This window comes from Alosa alosa, chromosome 9, assembly GCF_017589495.1.
Source record: "Alosa alosa isolate M-15738 ecotype Scorff River chromosome 9, AALO_Geno_1.1, whole genome shotgun sequence".
NCBI classification, from domain to species: domain Eukaryota; kingdom Metazoa; phylum Chordata; class Actinopteri; order Clupeiformes; family Clupeidae; genus Alosa; species Alosa alosa.
In genome coordinates, this window is record NC_063197.1 from 17,398,038 (window position 1) to 17,420,626 (window position 22,589).

At 40.9% G+C, this 22,589-nt stretch overlaps 1 protein-coding gene across 2 annotated transcripts in view; it reads right to left on the minus strand.

The window, feature by feature from the left end:
• The window catches only part of LOC125300035, a 97,384-nt gene extending 79,676 nt beyond the window's left edge, over nucleotides 1–17,708 (minus strand). Inside the window, exons 1-2 of one of the 2 annotated variants that reach the window (XM_048251508.1) lie at nucleotides 17,176–17,708; nucleotides 1,615–1,730 (exon numbers count right to left, since the gene is read on the minus strand). In XM_048251508.1, the coding sequence (XP_048107465.1) occupies nucleotides 1,615–1,730; nucleotides 17,176–17,242 (183 nt within the window). In that variant the 5' untranslated portion in view covers nucleotides 17,243–17,708. Of the gene's footprint in view, nucleotides 1–1,614; nucleotides 1,731–11,276; nucleotides 11,378–17,175 lie in introns of those variants that run through there. The other variant, XM_048251509.1, reaches the window with a different exon arrangement.
• Between the last annotated feature and the right edge of the window lie 4,881 nt (nucleotides 17,709–22,589).

Consider the following 22,589-nt stretch of genomic DNA (forward strand, 5'->3'; position numbering starts at 1 on the left):
GTGAAGAGTGGAGGAAAGTAACCGCACACTTAAGAGAAGAGGCCTAACACTGACAGCTGTGTAAGCCAAATGAGAGAGCTTTATCATGCTCTCCCTGGCCACTTGTGGGATACTCACCCCATGACCGTATGGAAAAGAACTTACAGTGAGGAGACCACTCTACTGCCAGTATTAAGCATATCAGCAGGACCCCACATCATCGACCATCAACTGTTCTCGACTCCAATCATCAACACAGCAATGAAAGTCAAGAGCCAAAGGCATATACTTGAAGGCAAAGCATTTGCTAGGAGAGCAAAAAATACATTAGCTGGGTCTTGTTTTTTAAGCAGAGATGGATGCAATCAAAAAGAGAGTCCTCATTTCTTTTTTATTTTTTGATGAAGTTGACAAACGAACGAGATGTAGAGAGCTCAAAAGGGCCCGTTGCGGCTTGGGTAATTGGCTGCTCGTTCTGTTCATAAACCGAGGGGGGAGACATGTCAACAGCCGTTGTCACTTCAGAAAAGGGCTCCTTTTGATCACCATAATCTTGCTGAGGATTCTGAGGTTTCTCTATTTTGGAATTCTTTGAAAGCGATGGCGGAGGACCATCACTTTGGTGTCAATTTTGTCTCGCAACAACAAAACAACCAACGACGGGCAACTTTCATGCCTGTGTGTGTGTGTGTGTGTGTGTGTGTTTGTGTGTGGTAAGTAGTAAGCAAGACAGCATGCTGGGAGACTGAGTTTACGGGGTAGCCACAGCAAAAACAAGAGTTTCTACTGCAGCAAAACACCCCAAAGGCAAAGGGCTCAATGAAACCACTGAATTCCACCCACAATCCAAGACACAGTGGTTTTGCAAATATTTCCTCCCATAGCATTTGTCCCTACCGTCCAAACAGCTTCAGAAAAATATTTGAATTTGGTTTTGTATGTTAAAAGAGAGTGCACTGAAAAGCTACCAATGTTTTGAGATTTGTGCAAACTGTGCTCCATCACAGAGGAAGCTTGTTTGTTGTGCCACCACTGTCTCTTTAATTAAAACCAAAAAAGTGAAGTTTGTGTGTGGTCTGGTCGGGAGTGGTTCATCATTGATCGCCTATTGATAGCTATGCCACAATAATGCACATCAGTGAAAGAGTATTCATCACTGTGCCAGCCACATAATAGGGTCTTGCCCCGCGCCCCCATGCCCACCCCACTCTTCCTTTCACCTCATACACTGGTGACGTCAGGCCTTGAAATAGATCAGAGACAGATTTTTGACAGAAAGAAAACTGGCAACATTCCACCTCAGCAACGTGCGCTTATCTATGTTTTTAATGTCTTTGTTCATGAAAATCCAGATATGTTGCAAATATTTGAACAGATTGCTGGAATTACCATATGTATAGAGGTATTAGAAGCAGTTAGGTACATGGCTTTGTCTCTGCCAAAAGATAATAAATCACAGTACTTTAGAAGATGTGTACATATTGTCTGAAGAAATATGACTTTACAAAACACTTTGAATAAAAAATGGAAAATTATAAAAATATCAACTTCCATACACATACTAAAGCCATCCACAACTCCACTAGTTTTCAAGCTCATTACTGACAACAGGAGCTGTTTGTTGGTGGTGGTTACCTTGCTAATCCAGGTGAGTAGGCAGCTGTGATGGGCCAGAAGAGTCTTACAGTCACAGAAGGTCCTCAGGGGTTCGGTTGCCTCCCCATCCCGACAGATGAAACACTCGCGCCCATCTGAAAGGGATAAGAGACAGGCAACCAGATTAACGATACACATCATTAACACTTCATGCAGTGCAGCAAATATTGACCAAGCAGTGTCTTAATTTAAATGTATCAGCGATTTCAGGCCCAAAAAAGGCCCAAACATGATCACATTCATCTAATCTTTCCTAACGATCCGCTAGCTGCCTGCCCCATAAGCAGGGCATCAAAAAAAACGTGTCTCTGTAGGCAGCCTAGGCTCCGAGATCTGTACACAAAAACAATTGCTACCAACAAGTGTTGCCAACCACTCAAAGGCAAAATAAAGTGTTCCAACCAATAAATGACGAGATGCGCGTTTAGGAGAGTTTCAATTGCACGGGAGGGAGGGGGAGGGAGTAGCGAGCTAGCTCTCTGTTTTGTTTGAACATCAACAGAAGTGACGTTATCCCACCATAGCTGATACAACCTTTAATTTATAATTAATAATTTACATAAAACCGAATTCTGGAACAGGAGCCAAATCAAAGACACTGCGCTGTACCAATACTTGAGCATGAGGCTTAGACATCATATTTTTTGTAGATAAGATAGTATTTTGGGTAGGTTGTGTGGAGTTGAGCAATGAGTATTAAGTTTTGAGGAAACCTGAGAGTTATACAAAGTTACACAGCACATCTAATCACCATCAATAGCTGCACAAACATGAGACAAGACTGATGGGAACCGAGCCTTGCCAAGCAAACGTGTGATTTGGGGTTTTCCCTCTGACTCAGCCCACAAAGGAACTGATTGAGCTGACAGTTTTCTTCCTTGATTCTGAATACCTTCATTTGCAGCTGATTGAAATTGTATCTTAAAGTTCAACAGCAGACCTACATGTCCAGAGAACTACTGTGTGCGATGGAACTGGCGAATGGCAATTCGCCAAACGTTAAATGGTGTCTGACTATTTGAAATATTACAACGAATATATATATATATATATATATATATATATATATATATAAAAAATAGCAGCCACCGCAATTTCCTACATTTGAACAAACCCTGAAACAATGTACCAACACCATTTCTATTAAAGAGTTAACGGTCGGCAAAATGACAAATGAGCCAGACATTAGCCATGCGTCAGGCAATTATTTGATTATGCTGCACAGAGTGGGGAGCGTTGGGCGTAAATCTTTGAAGCCTTTCTCCCTTGTGCAAGCTACTTATTACCTTGTCAATTTGTCATTTTGTCACACCTAACAGCAATTGACGAGATCAGTTTTTGTCGAGACATTAATGCACGCGTCGCTTATTTCAGGGTGCCGCCAAATGAGAGAAATGGGGAGAGAACATTACAGACGCGCTGCAGACGTGACGCGACATAAACAAGAGGCAAATTAACCAGCTATGAAGGGGCCAAAAACTTGCCAATTACATCAGGCAGTAGACGACCTCTAATGAACACTTAATCAACCATTAACACCTACTGTATGTGCCTGAAAATGGGTAAATTTTGTTTTTGTAAATATTGCATCCATTGAACCCCAAAATTAATCAAACACTCACTAGAGAGAACATAAATCAAGCATCAATTCTCAGAAAGTGGGATATTTCAGCTGCACCTAGCCAATCGCACGACTACTTCTCTCCCCTCTTCCTGTAATAAGACATTTTAGGTAAGACATTCTGTTTTCACTTATTTACATTGTCAATCTGAAGTTGGTTTGTGAAGAAAGTAATGTTACTCAGAGTCAGGGGCTTAAATGTTTACAGTTCCCATATTCAGCCTGTCTGGACTAAACACAGGGTACTCTGTTAACATTTCTTTTTTCCCCATTATGGAAATGCTTCATCATTTTATCTCGAAAGTTGATTTCATTGGTAAGGAACAGAGGGCCACATAGATCCTGTGATGTGCTGCAAATACTTCTGATTTTTGCCATTCAAGACAGGTGTTTGGGGGGTTTATGCACTAAGATTACTGCCTACTTTAAAATGTATATTTTATTGACTTTATTTATTTAATGTTATTTTGATATGCAAGTTGTCATTGACATCACTGGAGCTTCAGAGAATGGGCTATACATTGCTCACTAGAAATTGCTGGCAGTATGCAATTTCAAAACAAAACTCCTTTCAAAAACCATCCTCAAAACACAGACAGATAAATATACACAAAGACTACACACACAATGACTAGCGGCACATTTAGTCCACCACACACCACCCTAAGCACACAGTCACATTACCAAACATTATAATGCCTTCCTTAAAGCGTGTGTCTTTATCAGTGGGGAGGGGATTGGTGGGAGGGAGGCTGAGGATACCATATGGTCATAATCACACACCATTAGAAGGCAATCCAATGAGGGAGATTGAACAGCAAAGTAAGATTATTAGGGCTTCCAGCCTGAGAGAGCATTGAGCCCATTAAATCAGAGGGTGGGATACAACCCACTCACAGGCCTTCACATGGGGGGGTGGGGGTCTAGCTCTACCTCCATGCTAGCTCCATGCTGCTCCTTCCAAGTTACCTTGCATCAGACCATTTCTACCGTGAGCATCCTTGATTGCTGTGTGTGACCAATCTGTTTTAGGTCACTGACTGGATACTGGTAAATATGGTAACACTTTACTTTAAGGTATCTACATAAGATATGACATGACACTGTCATGAACGTGTCATAAAGTAAATATCACAAATAGTGTCAATAGTGTCAATACATGAGCATGTATAATAGCCAATATGAGGACAAAAATGTATAATAGCCAATATGAGGACAAAAGATAAGATATAAACAGGATATTTAATATCAGCAGGTGTCTCAACCTAAGGTGAATAACTACAATTAAGTATAATTTATGTGGATGTATCTGCTTTACAATTTGTAGGAAATCTTCTGTGAACAGACACATTCATGAGCATTCTTGGAGATAGGTAAAAATGTTTCTCTTTACTAGTATTTTACTGTGTCTGTGTGCATGTGCATATGTGTGTGTGTGTGTGTGTCTGTGTGTGTGTGTATGTGTGTGTGTGTGTGTGCACATGCCCAGCGCTGTGAGATGGAGGCAGTGTGGAGTCGACTCAAGCTGCGCGGTAATGAGGAGCTTCACACGCACATCCCGTGACTGCAAGATGACCCTTCCTCCTTCTCTCTCTCTCCCATCTTCGCTCTCGCTCCCTCTAATCAGATCCCCGTTCATTTCACAAGGTGTTTATTTAATGCTACTGTGACTGAAGCTTTTCTTAATTATGTTAAATACTGTCAGTCCCCATCAGCCTCTGTGTTAAGCCAGCACAGGTCCACTCATTACCCCCATCAGCGAGCACGCCCACACACACACTCACACAAATTAAACAGCCAACACACACACACACACACACAGTAACTGAACACACACAGACAGGCATACACACGGACATTCACACTCACAGACGTTAATGAACACATAGGTGCTAATGAGCACAAGCACATAAGTGCTAATGAATAGATTCACAAACATGGTAATTGCACACCAGCCTGCTTTAAATATAAAAATTTTGCACCAAAACACGCAAACTTGCTGTATTTAGGTTTCCACATTCACTGCTAATGAATAGTACCTGTTTATTGTCTAGGCCGGAGTGCACAGCACTGGGTTGGGGTCTGAATTGAACACATACTGCTTTTGGGGGAAAATATAGCCCCTTTGATTTGTGTATGTCAGAAAGCCTATCTGAGAATCCAACCACAGTATAGTGCATGACCACATGTATTTTCACACGAGTTTAATTCACATGTGAATGCATACAGACACACCCACACAAACACATGCAAGACTTTTAGAATATAAGCATACACACAATTAAATCATCTGATACTTGATTTGATACCAATTCATTCATGCTAGCGGTTTAGTCATAGACTTTAGAAGGGGAGGAGACACAGCACTCAAAGAAGAATCCCACACACAGTTTATAAGGCCAAGATGGTAGTTGTCTGCTTCACATATCCCACCCCTTCCTGTAATGTAAGTAACCATCCGCATTGTTGTGAATGGCATGACTGACTATTCACCTTCTGTTTACTTCACCGTCACCTTGGTAATAGCAATGCCACGAATGTTGGTGCATGCACAACGAGCAAGTTAACATAAAGATTCTTTAGATTCATAGAGATCTTTTTAGCCTTATTGAGATGAGATATGTTTACCACTGAATTCAAATTTAAACACCCCTAATGTACTTCTTATGTCAATATGACCTCCCTATTTGGGGCTACGTATGCCTCCCTATTAATTTGAATAGGAGCCTCATCTTGTTAAGTATAAGTATATATACTCTTTTGATCCCGTGACCCGTGAGGGAAATTTAGTCTCTGCATTTATCCCAATCCGTGAATTAGTGAAACACACACAGCACACAGTGTACACACAGTGATGTGAAGCACACACTAATCCCGGCGCAGTGAGCTGCCTGCAATAACAGCGGCACTCGGGGAGCAGTGAGGGGTTAGGTGCCTTGCTCAAGGGCACTTCAGCCGTGCCTACTGGTCGGGGTTCGAACCGGCAACCCTCCAGTTACAGGTCCGAAGTGCTAACCAGTAGGCCACGGCTGCCCCTAAGACTGTGTTAGTCCAAAATAACTGCCCGGAGACATTACCAAGATGGCCCCCAAGTGGCAAGACTTGCCTTAAAGTACTTTGGTTTTAACAGGCCTCAGACGCCATAAGTCTTTGTTCTAAACAACAATTAAAAATCAAATTGATCTGCCAGTTCAACTTTGCTGTGATTTTTTGACTTGCTGATATCACTTGCTCTCTTGGAAAGCAAAGATGTCTTCTGGAGAGACATTAAAAGACACGCTGGTGACCTCACCGGCATAAAACACACAACAGACTACAAACCCTGAGACTTAAAGCCTATTGAATATAATAAGGGACTTATACAGATGTGTGTGTGTGTGTGTGTGTGTGTGTGTGAATGATGTTGTGTGCCAAAAGCAACAACTTGGAGGATAAGCATGATGCTTCCTGTATGGCCCAGCTGTTGAATTTTTTTTTACACATTCCATTGTGAAGCAGCTCACCTCTCTCCCCTGACCTCATTAGTGAACTTCCTCTCTGCAAGTCCCAGCACATGTCCCCATACCTCAATGAGACACACATGCTTTAATGTGTCTTCATTGTGTCTTAATGTGTCTTCTTTTCCATGTTTATGTGTGTGGTCATGTCCCTTCATCCTTTTAGGTTTGTGTCTTTGTCTCACCTTGAGGAGGTCCTGTATGTTTGATCCCCCCCGCCCCACCCCGCTCTCTCTTTCTGTGTTTGCACAGAAGTGTTTACATTTAAAGGATGCAGAGAACGCCTCCCTGAGTTCACTGTTGACACTGTGACAAAAACTTCTTTAAAAAATACAGGATTTCTACTGAAGAAAATGAGAGAGACACTTTACTGAGATTAGAAGGGAAGGCACACAGATGTTGGTTATTCCAGGTCATGGCAGTTGGTAAGGGCCACCCAGACGCTGTTACAGAGAACGTGGCACAGGAACGGCACCTTTGGCCCATTACTCAGAAGTGACAAACCACAAGGCAAGAAATTATGGAAAACCCCTGAGTGGTAAGACTGTGTTTTTGGAAGTGATAACCTACATCCAGTAAGGAATACAATGTTTTAAAATCAGGCCAGTGTCAGGGCTGTTTCCTGACACTATTAAATTGTCATATTATATGGGCTAGAGCTGTTTTAGTTGATGAATCGTTGTTTTAAGAATTTCACAGTGAACCGTCCAAACACTCCGTAATGTCAAGACCATCAGCTCCTCTGTTACTGCCTTTGTTTACAAATGGGAAAAGAAAACTTTTTCTTTTCTCTTAAAAAAGTGAGTTTTTCTGTTGTTCAGCAGAACTTCTGTTGGCCTCGTGTCTCCTCTGGCAATTGGGAGCCATCCCATCTGTAGCTCTAAACCAAACCCCACCATCAATTTCTTTCCCCTGCACACAGCCGCCTTCATCACCCCCAAGTTATGTCTCAGGCTGGCCCCTCAGATCTCCACATCCCCTCTCGCGGCACTTTGGCAGGTGTGAGCTGATCTCTCCACCTGCGAGTCAATTAAAGCAAGGAGCAAAGGAACAAGCTGTGCAGTCAGCACTTTACAAGGCAACACATGCAGATTGGAGAGATGGAAAGGAGAAAGAGAAAATGTCTAGAAGAAAGAAAGAAAGAAAGAAAGAAAGAAAGGAAAAATGAAAAAGAAAAAGACAAAGAAAGAAAAATAGAGAATGGAGAGAAAAGAAAAAGAGGAGGAAAACAAGAGGAAAGCAAAGGAGAGGCAGGGACTTGTCTCTGGAATTGACAGGCAACATTTGGCTTGCAAAGAGATTGATTCCCCAAAACAACAGCAACAAAAACAACTGTTCACATAACTCAACTCAACTGATTTAAAAAAAAACTCACAAAACTCCCTAAACTGACAAAACACAGAGAGCGTTGCACCTGAAGAAGACGGACGCTTCAGAAAAGTGCACTTGAAGGGAATCCTCAGCCCCTGAGGACCGGCGTCGACCGACGGACATAAAGGGAGAGTGAGAGAGAGGGGGGCGTGGGGAGGGAGTGATACTCTTCAGCCTCGAGAGCTTGGCCGCGGCTCAGGCCTCCGCTGCCCCTGTAGGGGCCAGTCAGTCCTCCCTGTCTTTCTCTCTCTTTTCTTCTCCTCTCCCGTGGTATCTGAATGCGTTTGATTCATCTACTGTTGTTCCAGTGTTTGAAAAGAACAAAAAAGACACACAACTGTCCACTTAGCTGCTCAAAAAGCAAGGGCTTTGAAGTCCGAAATCTGTAGTAAGCATCCCTTGGAGGACTGCTCTGTCAGTATGGCAGGGAAAAGGGGTGAGGCAGAGCAGGAGACAGTAGAGAGAAGGGGTGGAGGGGGTCCAGAAGAGACTGGAGGGGGAAAGAGAGTGAAGAGGGTCAAAGTAGTGAAAAGAGGAGATGTACATAAGAGAGGATAACCCATAAGAAAACTTCAGTCCTCAAAGAGGGATCTTTGATAGCCCAGGAGACCTAGATGTGATTTCATAATTAGGTTTAGATTACAGATATTTCCCGTCATGGGCTGGTTAAATACACTTTATTGTGAATATGTGTCTCGACTAGGGCTGCAACAATTAATCGATTAATCGGTTAGTTGTTGACTATTAAATTAATCGCCAACTATTTTGATTATCGATTAATCGGTTTGTCATTTTTAAGGGTAATACATCAAAATTCTCTGATTCTAGCTTATTAAACTTTAATCTTTTCAGCTTCACTTACTCCTCTATGACAGTGAACTAAATATCTTTAATGTGTGGACATAATCTTGGGAAAACAACGATCAACATGTTTGCACCATTTTCTGACAAATAGTAAGCTTGTTGAGAGAGAAACAGAGGAACATACAATTGATACCCTGCTTCTATGTTCCCCTTTAACATCTGTTTTCTCCTTTAACACTATGGTCCATCTAAGAAGCAGGAGGTTTAAGCTGAAATCCCACTTGTGATCTATTGTCTAGGACAAAGTAAATAGATACAGTAAAAGGAAATAAATAAGAGAGAGATGAGGAAGCTGAATTAAGAAACTAGAGACGAGGTGTATAGATCAGAGTTGACGCAAGTTAAGGGAACTGAGTTGTGGCCTTGGGCGGTGATATAAGAGGCATAAAACAGCTGTTTCAAGAGCTGTAGTCACTCAAATGAGAGGCTTTTATCCGTTAGCACCCTATCACCTCAGGAAGAATACCCTCATACTCACACAACATGGGGAAAACTTGTGTTGATGATAATGCTTTTGATTTTCACCTCTACATTGCTTTGTAAGCATGTCCTGGTTAGTGACCAGATACAGCCTCAAGCTAGGCCTCATTTTCACATGAAGGGGAAACAAAAGAATCCTCACAATGTCTCCTCTAGCCTTATTTAACTGGTGCTGAGTCTGGTAAGGTATGCATCTCTGATCTGAGTGCATGCTTTCAGGCATTTGTGTATGGGTGAGGGTGTGTCTAAACTGAAAGCAGTGAAAGAATTGTGTAAGTTATGTTTAACTCAATTTCAATTCTATCTCCAAAACAGTGTATTTTATAAAGCAATAACAGTTGCAAAAACATATGTATGCCTTCCAACCTATCAGCCAGGGATATGAGAGCCAATGCAATATCCTTTCCTGAGTGTTGGCTACATGCACACACGCACACACGCACACACACACACACACACACACACACACATACTGGTAGATGCACACACCACGTCCCTTACATATCTAACTATCATTCACAAGCTCTCTTTCACAAAACATTGTTGTGTATTCCAACATCGTCCAACATACACTGCTCCCTATCACTCTATCTGCCTGTCGCTTGGTCTCTCTGTCTCTTCGTCTTAGTTAATGTGGACATAGCAACAATACTGCTATCAAAAGCAAAGACAGGGCGGCTGGCTAGTGCAGACGGTGTGTTATTGTGCTGATGCACTGTTGGCGCATATTAACAGTTCAGTTGTGTACAGATAAAATCGCCAGAATTGCATCTCATTTATCATTAAGCTTTCACTCCATCAAGCACGACGTTCACACCTCCTTTACACAATGAAAAACAAAGCACAGATGAAACTGGCAGTCCTTTCATTTTTCACCCCAAGGGCAAAAAATCATTTTTTTTATTGTTAATTAATTCTCACATTTAATTTATACGGAACAGAATATTTTTTGACATAAAAAGGAGAGGGAGCTTTCAGTGGTGTTAAAAGATATAAGGCAAGACATGTATCATTCAACTGGCTTTAATAGTGAAAGTGTGTTCACTTTGGAGAAGGGCACACTCCATTCACTTTGATTACTGTTGAATTGTTTTGTCCCTCTGCTTCCAGCGGTGCTTTGTGTTTTTGGAGCCTGGTATGATAAACGAAAGCCATGTCGCCACAGCGATCTCCCCTGGCTCATTATTTTCCACTCTGCCGTTAAGGACGCTCTTGTTGGGCTGTGATCAATTTCTGCTGAGCCCTAAGGCCTCTCTGTCTGCCGCCGTAGGGGTAAATACACTCGCACCGGCAGCCGCTGGGGATAAAATGCTACAGCGCGGCAAACAAAAACAAACAACTTCAGTTGGAAATCAGCACTGAATGGAGCACACCTGGCAAACACTGGATTTTTTTTATGAAAAATGCACAACTTGTCTGCCAAAATAATCTGTCAGTCGACTCAATCCATGTCAAAACTCTGGTGAGGCAAGCAACACCTACGCAACTCTTAGCATCCAGCTAACAGAATGTCCCACTAAGCAAGGCAGCCCTGTTTGCTTGATGCATTTCACAGAAATGAGGGCTTTCCGAACTTCAACATCAGCTGATTCTTCTCTGGATGCCTCACCAGCAAAAGTCAATATTTAATTTGTTAGTGTTTTCACACACTGCATGACAGAAATGACATTGCACTGACTGTACACTGTGCACTGACAACTTTTCAGGAAGGATTTACATGTCCACTAACAGCAAGCGGCTATTCATCCGAGCAACGAGATAACCTGTCAATCCTGGTGTTTACACTCAAACCGTCATTTGGTACTCACAATTAACAGCACATGCAGAACTCAGAAGAAGTGACTCCATGTACATGATCTGTGTCTTCTTGATAATGTCAGAAACGAAAAGGAAAGCATGTTCACTTGACTCTCTGTTCGACTATAACAATGTTTCAATGTTTCAAACTTTCATCTGGTCAAACAGGTACATTGCAATTTCCCCACCCATTCTCTGAATCAAACATTTACATAATGTTGTGACAAACATGTGACAAACCACCATAAGCCACCACAGGCTACACAGGGCAAATTTGGTTATACATCTCAGTAGTCAACAATAAATACGTTGATGTGACAATTACATGACTTATTATAAAAAAAAAAACATTTTTAGCCAAAGAATTCTTTAATTTGAAAGTTCTCACTTGTGCTTAGGGTTGAAGAATTCTGTGAACTTTCAAAGTTGTAAGATTTCCCTAGGAATTAACATGAATTAACAGGAATAAACTGGAGAGTTGCTAAATTTAATTTAATTTCTACACTGCACTCTGCATTCTTCAATCACATGCACACAGCACCCTGGCCCGGCTAGCATCAGAGCGCTTCAGGAATCTCTATTTAGTTTGAGAATGGGTCTGGGGACCCCTCGTTCACTTCCAATTTCCAAGGGGCGCAACCAGTTTACTTAGTTCCAAAGAAACTAAATGTCCATATCGTATAGCACTGACGCCATCAGTGCAGCCATTGGTTGTGTTGAACAGCGCTGCAAATTCCTCTATCGGTCATTTAAAGCCAGATAAGCCGTTGTGATTGGCTCCTAGGTTTTTGGTCATTTGGAAATCCCCTTCAATGGGAGGGTCTCCAGACCTGCTGAGCAAATTCAAATGTTTGTCTGGGTTCACCGCAGGCTAACACCACACTACTTCCTGCAAGCTATTGAGGCCACACCCCTGCATGCACTGTACATTCTTCCATCACACACTATATAATTTCTAGAATCCTGCACACTACAGTATAACAAGACTATTACAGCCGCATTACTGCATTTGAGCCCAAGGGCTACATACATTGATATTACTGGGGTAAATATATTTGATTTATGGAATTAAAGTTTAACTAGCAAATATGAAATCAAAATGCATTTGTACAGTAGCTAGCTAGCCACTATATATCAGATATGCTAAATGTAAGCTAGCTAACACTATTTAATTCGACCTTAGAATATTGCAAATTGTTAAAAGAAGAAGTCCTTGTGTTCCAATGGAAAGTTTGTGGAACGTTTCCAGAAATTTACTGGACATTTTCTGCCCCTTTGCATTGTGCTCAGGTTAAGTCAGAGAACAAATTGACTGAAGGAAATGCAAAAGTTCAGTAAAGGACTTAAATGGGTTATTAATAACTACATAGTCTAACATTGATCAATGACAGCCAGATATAAAGGTTTACCAAAGCCATAACCACCAGCAGTTAAAATTAGGGTTTAGTAACAAAATAATTTATCACAGGTTAGTGAATATATTGTAATTCAGTTGTCAAATTCAACTACTGTAGATATGCCTAAACTTAAACATGGACTTCCATTAGTTAAAGAAATCAACATCTATCTCGAAGCAGTATCACTTTAAATAACAGCAATAGCAAAATAATAAATAATAAAAAGTTGGCCCATACATGTCTAAAGATGTCATCAACTCGAAAGGCTCTGGCTATGTGGATATAGTTTCTGTCATGAGATTTTGTCATGTGATTTTGTCACATCATGACTTTTCTTAATAACAAGTTGATCACACAAAAAAGTGGGCTCTTAGTTCTTCTTTATGTTAACAAAGTGTCCATCATGTTTGAATTTCAGAGGCTGAATACATGAATTGGATCACAAACGCGAAAAGTGAACGTCTACAACTAGCACTCTTATCAGAGTTTGGCTCAATTTTACATTCCTCAATTTCACATTCCTCTGGGCTGCCCTCTGTTATTCTACAATGTGCTGTGCATGCAAATTCAGTCAAATACGGCCCTTCTCCCTCTCTTTCGGCATTGTTATAAAATACATTATCGACCTCATTGTGCAGAATATTTAATAAAACATTAAATTTTAGAGCATCCTTTACTGGATTATTGTCACTAATGTTGCTAATGTCTTTTCAGTGACCCTGGCACGGTAGTTTTGCACCTTTGAGGCCTTGTGGGATGACAGCCATTAAATCAGTTCAAGTATGGATTCCATTTGAGAACACTGAGTGACAGAGAGGCGACAGAGGACAGAGGAGAAATGGAGGGACAGAGAGAGAGAAAGGGAGAGAAGACCAATATGCACCAGCTTACCATCATGAACAGGCCTTGAATCAATGTGAGCATGGCTGATTCACGAATAACTCCAACAAAAACAGCCAGATTGGGGAAACTCTAAATTTAATTATCAGTGATGTTGTTAATGACCCCATTAGACGAGGAATAATGGGGAATTAGCCTGGTCTGTGTGAAGAATTGCTTGTGTGACAGCCATCTGGCAGAAAAGCGACGCCCCAACCCCCAATACATGCACTCAAAACAAAAATAGACAAATAAAAAAACAGGACCATGGTACAGCCAGTAGAACCGCCCAAACTAGGACCTGAGACCCAGCCAGATCATGGCACTGCACACTCTCACTTCCCAAACCACTGTGGCCTCTCTGATAATGCTACAAACATTTCATGCAACTCATATACAATAGGAAAACAATATCCCTTTATCTCTGGCCCTCACGCTCTCCGTGTTATCCCCTACCCCCAGTGTCCCCACCTTTTGTGTGTATTGAGCCTCCATGTTTGTCCTGTCAGCTCCAGTATCAAATGAAGGCGCGCTGGGAGTCAAACAGCTTGTTCGCATGCCGGCGGAACAGGCTGCGGAGGTCGATCCATTAGCAAACATTAGTGCACTTTCAATTTGCAAGGGAGGCATACGTTTACGTGCGTTCTCCTTAGCCCCGGCTCGCAGAGCTGATGGGCTCAATTTCGTTAATTTATCTCTGTGCTCAGCGATGTCCAGTAATGGATACGCGGAGCATGCAGAATGGCTTGGATCGTAGTCGAGCACGTTGGACAAGAGAAGCCAACGTGCTCTAGCAGTGCCAGGACCAGAGTTTGCTCAGGCCAACTTCTAAATGTTTTAGACCTCCAGCCATTCTGCGTCTGCCTTGTGAGGGTGATCGAGATAGTGCACAGACATTTGTAAAGTTATAGCACTTCATAAACGCTACAGTCAGAACCTGAATTATACATAAAAGTAATATTTGAATGCTATTTCAAGATTGATGAGAAGATACTATGTGATTCACATCAGAGGTGACTTCACTAAACCCACTAATAACCGAGGGTGAAGGATATCAAGTGTCACCATGGCAACTGATATTGTCCTATGAGGAAACCATTGATTATCACCCTACAAAAAGTGCAAAACACAATGTCATTCTTTTAAAATCACTCCTCTGTCCACATAATAAGTGCACCATTTGTGTATATTCCATCGAGATGTTATTCTTACAATCATAGCAATTTTTTCAGTAGGTACAAAAAAATTACAGCTCATTCCACACAGTCACAGATATGTTTGTAGTTTTGTGTTAACCTCTAAGGGAGACAAGCTGATCCACACTAAATCAACATCCTCATATGGAATGTTCCACCACCCTTGCCAAGAAAACACATTTAGTCATAATGAAACTGAAACAGACAAACCCTGCAACCCACAAACAATAGAGCTGAAAAAGTCAGGTGCCCCAGTTAATCATATACAGGTCTTCTAAATCAGATTAATGAAAACAAATTTGAACAGATGGGCATTGAATTGGTGCTAGGAAAACAAATAAATAGAATAAAAGACTTCTGTAGCAAATACAATATAACCAAACTAATGACACACTATGGGTGTCGTCATTAATCACATTGTGTTGCTATCCAGTGCATTTCACACCTTCAAAACTGTCAGTGCAATCTGGGTGAAGACCCAGGAATGAAGAGCGAAGCTGACTGGAATGGACCGATTCTTAAGCTTCACTGCAGGCAGACAGATTGTTTCAGGGCTGATTTGAAATTTATGGATCACTGATACAACACCATGAGTCAGTCTGATGCTCAAAGAGAGCAACATTCACCTGCATGCATAATATTTCGGGGCCAGTGCAGCAAATAAGAGTTTAAGTTACAGAACACAGCCAATAACCCCAACACAGTATTGTCAGAAAATACAATCATTCGGTTTCTTCAGAAATAGATCAATAAAATGTGTGTCTGTCTTTGCATCGTACAATCTGACATCATCCTTTATGCTCATAATTTGATTTTATACGAGTGTGCTTCATTATGTCCTGAATGAGTGTGGCTGTATGTATTTGGGTTCTTAATTTATTGATGCTGCGGATGTCATTTTGTGGTTAAAGATTGAGTTTATCTTACTTAAACTGCAGAAGAACATAATATCAGGCAGAGGTGGGTAGAGTAAGCAAAAGTTGTACTCTTCTGTTTCGTCTCGTCACAAATCTTTGGTGTGAATTGGGCTTTAGGCATATATTTGGTGTTCTGCTCAAAACATGGCATTCTAAAAAGCTTTTCTGATAAACACAACGTAACAAAGCCATCTGTGCATTCAAGTACTAAGTCATATTTTACTCTATTAAAAAAATATAGAAATTGAAATTGCATACCGCAGGGCTGCTCCTGGGCATTTGGGTGCCCTTAGCGGAATTCCTTTCTCTACTTTATTCAGCTGAAATAGTAAATAACATATTTTGCTGACTTTGCTTGTGTCTGATTTTAAGCATTCAGTAAGAAGTCTGATATTTTACCAAGCTGATAAATGGAAGGACAGTTTTCCCCTTTATATTGTTGAGACATTTTGAAATGATGTTCAGCCGCCCGGCAACTATAAAAGAATGTCCATTAAATATTGCACTGCACAAAATGGAGCTGTGTTTAAAAGTGCTACAAGTCATGTTATAGCCTAGGCCTACTTGCAAGAGCAATGACGCAATGAGTGTTAATAAGTTAATACATCTCAAAATTCACTTTTCAACCACCCACTCACAGACTTAAAGCTGGCTAGACAAGTGGATTTTTGCTGAGCTTGTTAAACTGCTGTTGCCTCACATGTTCCTGCCATGCAAATTTACACAACCCCATGCAGACCATTTTCCACTGATGTCCACTTTGAGACTAATGTTTTCTGATCGACTTCCATAAGACACCAATGTCAAGTGCTGTGGTTCAATATAGCTACGCTGTTGGTGTACAAACAGGGCCCAATGAAGCATGTTCCCCATTGCTCAAGCAGTGACCTTTTAGATCTTCCTAATGTGGTAAGTCTCTGTGTAAAGAGGGACAAAGCTATTCAAGCTATGACTGCCTGTACATTGATCCCATGACCTTGTTATTACTGTGCTCTAACAATTCAAACAGAGGAGAAAACAATGTGCTAGGTATGCAACTTGGAGTTTTTTGGAGTTAGTTGCAGTTGAAGTTGCAGCATATGGTTATGGCAGGGCTTCATACAACACAGAGGTCAGATACATAGGCATGTCCTTCATGGAAATTATTTAGATATACACTTGTGGGAATCATTTAGCCTGAAATGTTTGTTGTGTTTCAGCAAAATTCAAACAATTTCTCATCAGTCATTTGACTTGTCTAGCTCTCTGTGACGGGAGTCAGAAATGACATTACTGACTTCTGCTTATCATTGCTAACATCACCAGTCAGCAGATATCTCCACTTCTACATACCTCTTCCTTCCTCTAAACGAGCATTGGTTAGACACAGATTCCAATGAGGGTTTTTATAATCTTATTTACTTTGCCCAGGGTTACTATCTAAGGATTATGTATATAAAAAACGAAATCTTTTTCCACTCAAGTTAATTCCTGTCCTTTGATCCAGTTGCATTTGAATAAGATGATAGGTGTCAGACTTACCAGTGACTGTAACTTTGCAAGTGTCTGAACAGCAGTCTTCTGAAAGAACCGCATATCCATTGTCCATAATTCAAATTTGTTCTGCTCAGTTTGAAGTCTGAAGTATGTCGCAAACATAAACAAATGAACCCACTCCCACAGTTGGGCATGAGCTTCTCTTCCCAGTCACTATGATTTTAAACACATCCAAACCCAGACAGCTTGTGCAGTTTTCTTTCCTGAGGAATTCTGCCTCTGTTTCCTTGTCCGTGGATCTTTTGGGAGCCAGATTCCATTCAGTGGTCCATTTCCATAAAAATCCTTTCTCTTTCTTCTTATAACAGGTTTGCTTTCTGTCCGTTTGTAGTCCCTTTGTAGCAACTCTGTCAGCTGATTTTACTTCAGCCTGTTTCAACGGGCTTTGGCCTACCAGCACAGCCCGTCTGTTTTTGTTTTTAAAGGAAGTAGAACACGCTTGTGCAGCCAATCACAGCTGTTCTCTACCTCTGACAAGCCAAGCCCTGACAGGAAGTGAGCTGCATTTTTTCCTCGCTCAGTCTCTTGTGTTTTGTGGCAATCCACTCTTTCGTTGTCTGTTTGGTATGGTGAGGAGGAGGAGGAGATTTACTGCCTGAGGATCTTGTGAGGGAACAGAGAGAAACCAAAACAGAATGAGCTATACAAACTTTTCAACAAGACAGGCTTTGTATGACAAAATAGACAAAATCTGTTTAGAATACCCTAGGTAGAATGGATTGGAAGTTTTAGTTAGTGGACTTTTTTTGTCAGGAAAATACCAAATGTTCCATAATTTTCCCCACACACACACATGCCTTCAAACCACAGTCAAAGGCACAAACTCCCCAGTGCATACAAACACACACACTTCCTTTATCATATTACAGCAATCTACCTACCAACCAGCCATCCAGCCAGCCTGGACAAGTCTGATTGTAGGTGGTGGAAAAGAACAGCAAATAAAAAACAGGAAATAATGAGTAACACATTTTCAAAAAGAATCCCCATCATCATTCATGCATATCAAGAACTTGCTGAAGTGTCATGGATTGCCACATAAGGGAAAACCCTTTACTCTTGCTCTGAGAAGGAAAAACTATGTCTGCCCTTGGAACAATCAAGAAAAAATTCTATATTGTGTCTAGTGGTTTTCTTCTTGATCCTATCGCATCTATGTCCACAGTCATTTGACGCAGATAGCCAGAAATGCCACAACTACTCAATAAAACACAATGCTTACCCTGTGAATGAATCCCACCAGGCCATTTTCAAAGTCAAACAGCGGCTGTGAATCATCAAGCCTGTGCCCACGGGAGCTTCCAGATACCTTGGCTTTAATCAGCTGTGCTTCAGAAACAAGGCTGTGTTGTACTTACAGATATATCCATTCACTTGCAGTCAAATAACTGACATCCCACTGGGGAGGTTGCCTGTAGCTGGGTCAGCGCTGCAGCTGAAGGCCTCTTTATAGAACTCCAATTCACAAGGATCCTGTCATGCAAATGTAAATTTGGGCAAAGTTCAACATACATAGCTCTGGCGTTGCAAAGGCCACGATTTCCCTCTCCACCTATGTACTTTTTGCTCTGAAGAAAGTATCTAGTTGAAGTTATTTGAAATGGTAATACTTTAATGTAAGTGTGTGCACATCCCACCTATTTTGAGGCCAGTGCAGTACAAATGTATGCAGTATGCTGAAAAAACAATACAAATAGGCTGGACTACTTCCCAATATTTAACTGGTTTAAAAAAAAAGGCAACTATTCGACCCAACAAGGTCTTCTTCAAGCAAATGGTTAACATGTTTGACAGAATGATATATGCAGACTATACATGACATCAGCTGACCACATGAACGTGACTAGCGTCAGCCGAGTCCACTAGGCAGTCCACATTGTCCAATCACAGTGATCAATGTCTCCAGACCAGTCTGGTGATCCCCCATCTAAAAATAATTCTTTGTGCCCTAATTTCAATGCTGGGCAAAGTGCAAAGTCAGTCTATAAACAAAGTTCTTGTGCATGATGTGGCATGACACAGCCTTTAGCTGACTAGGGTTGTGCTTACAAATTAAAAATATTGGAATAACAGACAGTTTTATTCAGATATTATTTGGTTATTCCTGTTGCCAAGACTAATATTTCGAAGGTGCATTATCAAGGGTATAATGTGGATAGCGTCTGGTCTTTCCCGCATGGTGTGCTCTCCCTTTTCTTTCCTGCTTATTTCTCTGCATTGTGTAGGCTACCCTCACAAATACATTACATAAACAGAACAAAGAAACAGAAAAAAGTCTCAGATCAATTGTTTATTGCGACTGCAAGATTCTATCTTAATTAACAGTGACATTTGCACAGTGACATAGCAGAACTTCTACAATGACTTCTATGCTATGCTATGCTATGCTGATTCTGTGTGTTTTAGAATAACCTATTTAGCATACCTTAGATGGTTAACCGATTATTCGACGATCCGTGCACACCTCTATAGCTGACCCACCGATGTTTGTGATTAGGATCTTTCTCAGGGTATTAAATTTGCGAATAGATTTTGCATAGTTATTACATGCAACTTTAGACTTTGCACTTGGCCCAGCATTTAAATTATGGCCCTTTAAGAGAACAACGTCATATTGATTTCACAAAGCAGGGGCATACAAAATACATGAGCCTACAACCTCAGAAGAACAAGCACAAACATTTCATCGGTGCCAGACAGTCAATGAGGAACAAAGGAAGCAAAAATAAAAAGAATAGAGCATATTTTAGAAAAGGTTTAATGTCAGATTCTTTATTTAAACCACAACGGGGCATGGAATTTAAATCCAAATGTTTCAAGGCTGGAGGAGCCTTTTTAACATGGTCACCCCCCCTTGAGAATTTACTGACTTTCTCCACTTCAACATATCTTAATGTGCTGACATTATGACCGACTCGCTTAAAGTGAGCAGCAACAGGACTATTACGTTCATCTCCAGTTCTAACACTGCTCCTGTGCTATGTTAAATTAAAATAACCCCACATCATCACATACCCTTTACCATATCTCACGATTGGCATGGGGTACTTTCCATAAGATCCTCTCTCAATGCAAATCAAACCAGCTATTAGGCTAACTGAAATAAAACCATCCCAATCTCTAGGTATGTTGAAGGGTATGTGATGATGTGGGGTTATTTTAATTCCAAAGGCCAAGGGAACTTTATCAGGATGTATATAGTACCCTGGATCCATGAAATAACTGGCCTTTAAAAATAAAAATCTGCCTGCTTCTATGGGAATTTAACATAGGGGTATGAATACTTATGCACCCTGTATCTTATGCACCCTGTATTTTATTTATTTATTTATTTACGATACATTATTTATTCACAAAGAAAATGTTCCTCATTTTTTTAATTAAGGCATTAAGATCCATTCCAAAAGATGCTTTTTTTATTCCTCTTTTTAGTCAACTTTACCATGGGCCTGAAGACTTTTTATAGGCACTGTAGTTGCCATTGCCGATTGGACAATGAGGCCTGTCTAATGGACTCAGCTTATGCTTGTCATATTCAAGTTGTCATCTGATCTTGTATTCATGTATTCCATTTATGTCCAATTAAATATTGGGTGCTAATCCAATGTGCAGACATTCATTTTTCTTAAAATTGTGTAATTTGCCATTTGATCATGCAGTGGGAAAACAAAGCATAATTTGAGAGGTTCCAGATAGACTCTTCTAATTTAATTTGCTGGATTTAGGTAAATGTAACCTTATTTTAACTAAAATTCAACAATTTGATGTTCAATTCATTCAATGGTCACCTAATCTGGGAATCCAATGTCTCCATGTTCTACATTACATATGAATGCCAGCAAAGATATATACAAAAGCACCTCTCTTTAGTGTGATTTTTCCCTCATCTTTTGCTTCACAGCAGAAGGGCCGAGAATCAGCCGTTTGAAAAAAAAAAAAAAAAAAAAAAGTCATTTGATGACGGCGTATGGTCAAGAACCTCTAGATAAACATTAGGTTTTGAGTGATGGTGCTTCACTTCCAATTTCAAGGTTATGTGACAGATTAAATCTACCAAAACATGAGCTGAAAATTGATTCGGGTGGACTTGCAGGAAGGCGTGAGGCTCTGCTCGGCACGGACAACAATGACTGAGTGACAGCTCTGTGCCAAGCTTCACTGTTTAATTTTTTTCCTCTCCTCATCTTACTTTTTTTTTTTTGGCTCACTTTGAAGTGTGTCTTTTATCAGCAGCTTTCACGCCTCCATAGACCTATAGCACATTTCCCATCTAATAACACATTAGATGGGATTGGCATGCGTTATTAGCCGTTACCTTCGTCTGTTCCACGTGAACTTGTCAGGCGCCATCTGTTAGGCGGGAACAGCAAGGACTGATATCCGGCAGTTTATCTCAACACTTTGTTTGTTATGCGTGTCAGTTCTTTACTGTATGTGCAGAAGACTTTATGAGTTCTTGTTGAAACAGAACACTGTGGGTGCACATGTGCCCTTATCTCCCAATATCTACCCAAAATACCTGTATTAGCAGTTTAAGTAAACATGATTTGATTCTAATTTTCCATTATATGGAAGCATTCTTTCACAGTCTGAAGTACGATTTAGAGTTGAAGTCGCCTGGCCTTTACAACATAGATTTTGAGACTGTGCTTTAGCAGAGCCTAGCACTTGGATTAGCTCTTTACTATAAGTGCACTGATGAGGAGGGGAAGACACACAAACTTCTTTAGAGTACAGTGTGTGTGTGTGTGTGTGTGTGTGTGTCTGTACAGGTCAAACACAACCAGCCAGGCGTTTAGCACAGAGGGATGAATGTGAAAGTGTGTGTGTGCGCGCATGCATGTGAGAACTTATTAGTGTGTGCATGTCTTATTGTGTGAATTTCAAAAACAAGTGGTCAAATAATCCTTCTAAAAGGCCTTACTTTGGGAGTGGGAGAGTCATTGGAGTAGAGACAAAGTAAAAGGACAGTCTCTCGGACAGACACATCACTCCCCATCGCCATCTGTGGAATGTCTACCACTTGGCAACATCAAGTACGTGACAGCTCCTTAAAAATACACACACACAAAATACACTCACATGTGCTGTGATAATAACTCATGCAGTCTGCCACAGTTTTCAAGCTTTCATTAAAAAAATTATAGAGGCATAGACGAAGGGGGAGTGAAAGGATGGAGATTGGAACAAGTGAAGTGCTTCCTTGGATGGTAAAAAATGAGGAAAGGGAGGAAGAGGATGAAGAGACCCTGTGGAAAATATGTCTCATATCACCAGGAATATGCCTGATCAAGAGTCAAGGCAGCCTTCACTTTGGCTAATTAAATGGCGCGTCTTCTTTTCATGAAGAGCACTCTTATTAAAACAAGCGTCCGCAGTCAGTCCTCCAGACAAATGAC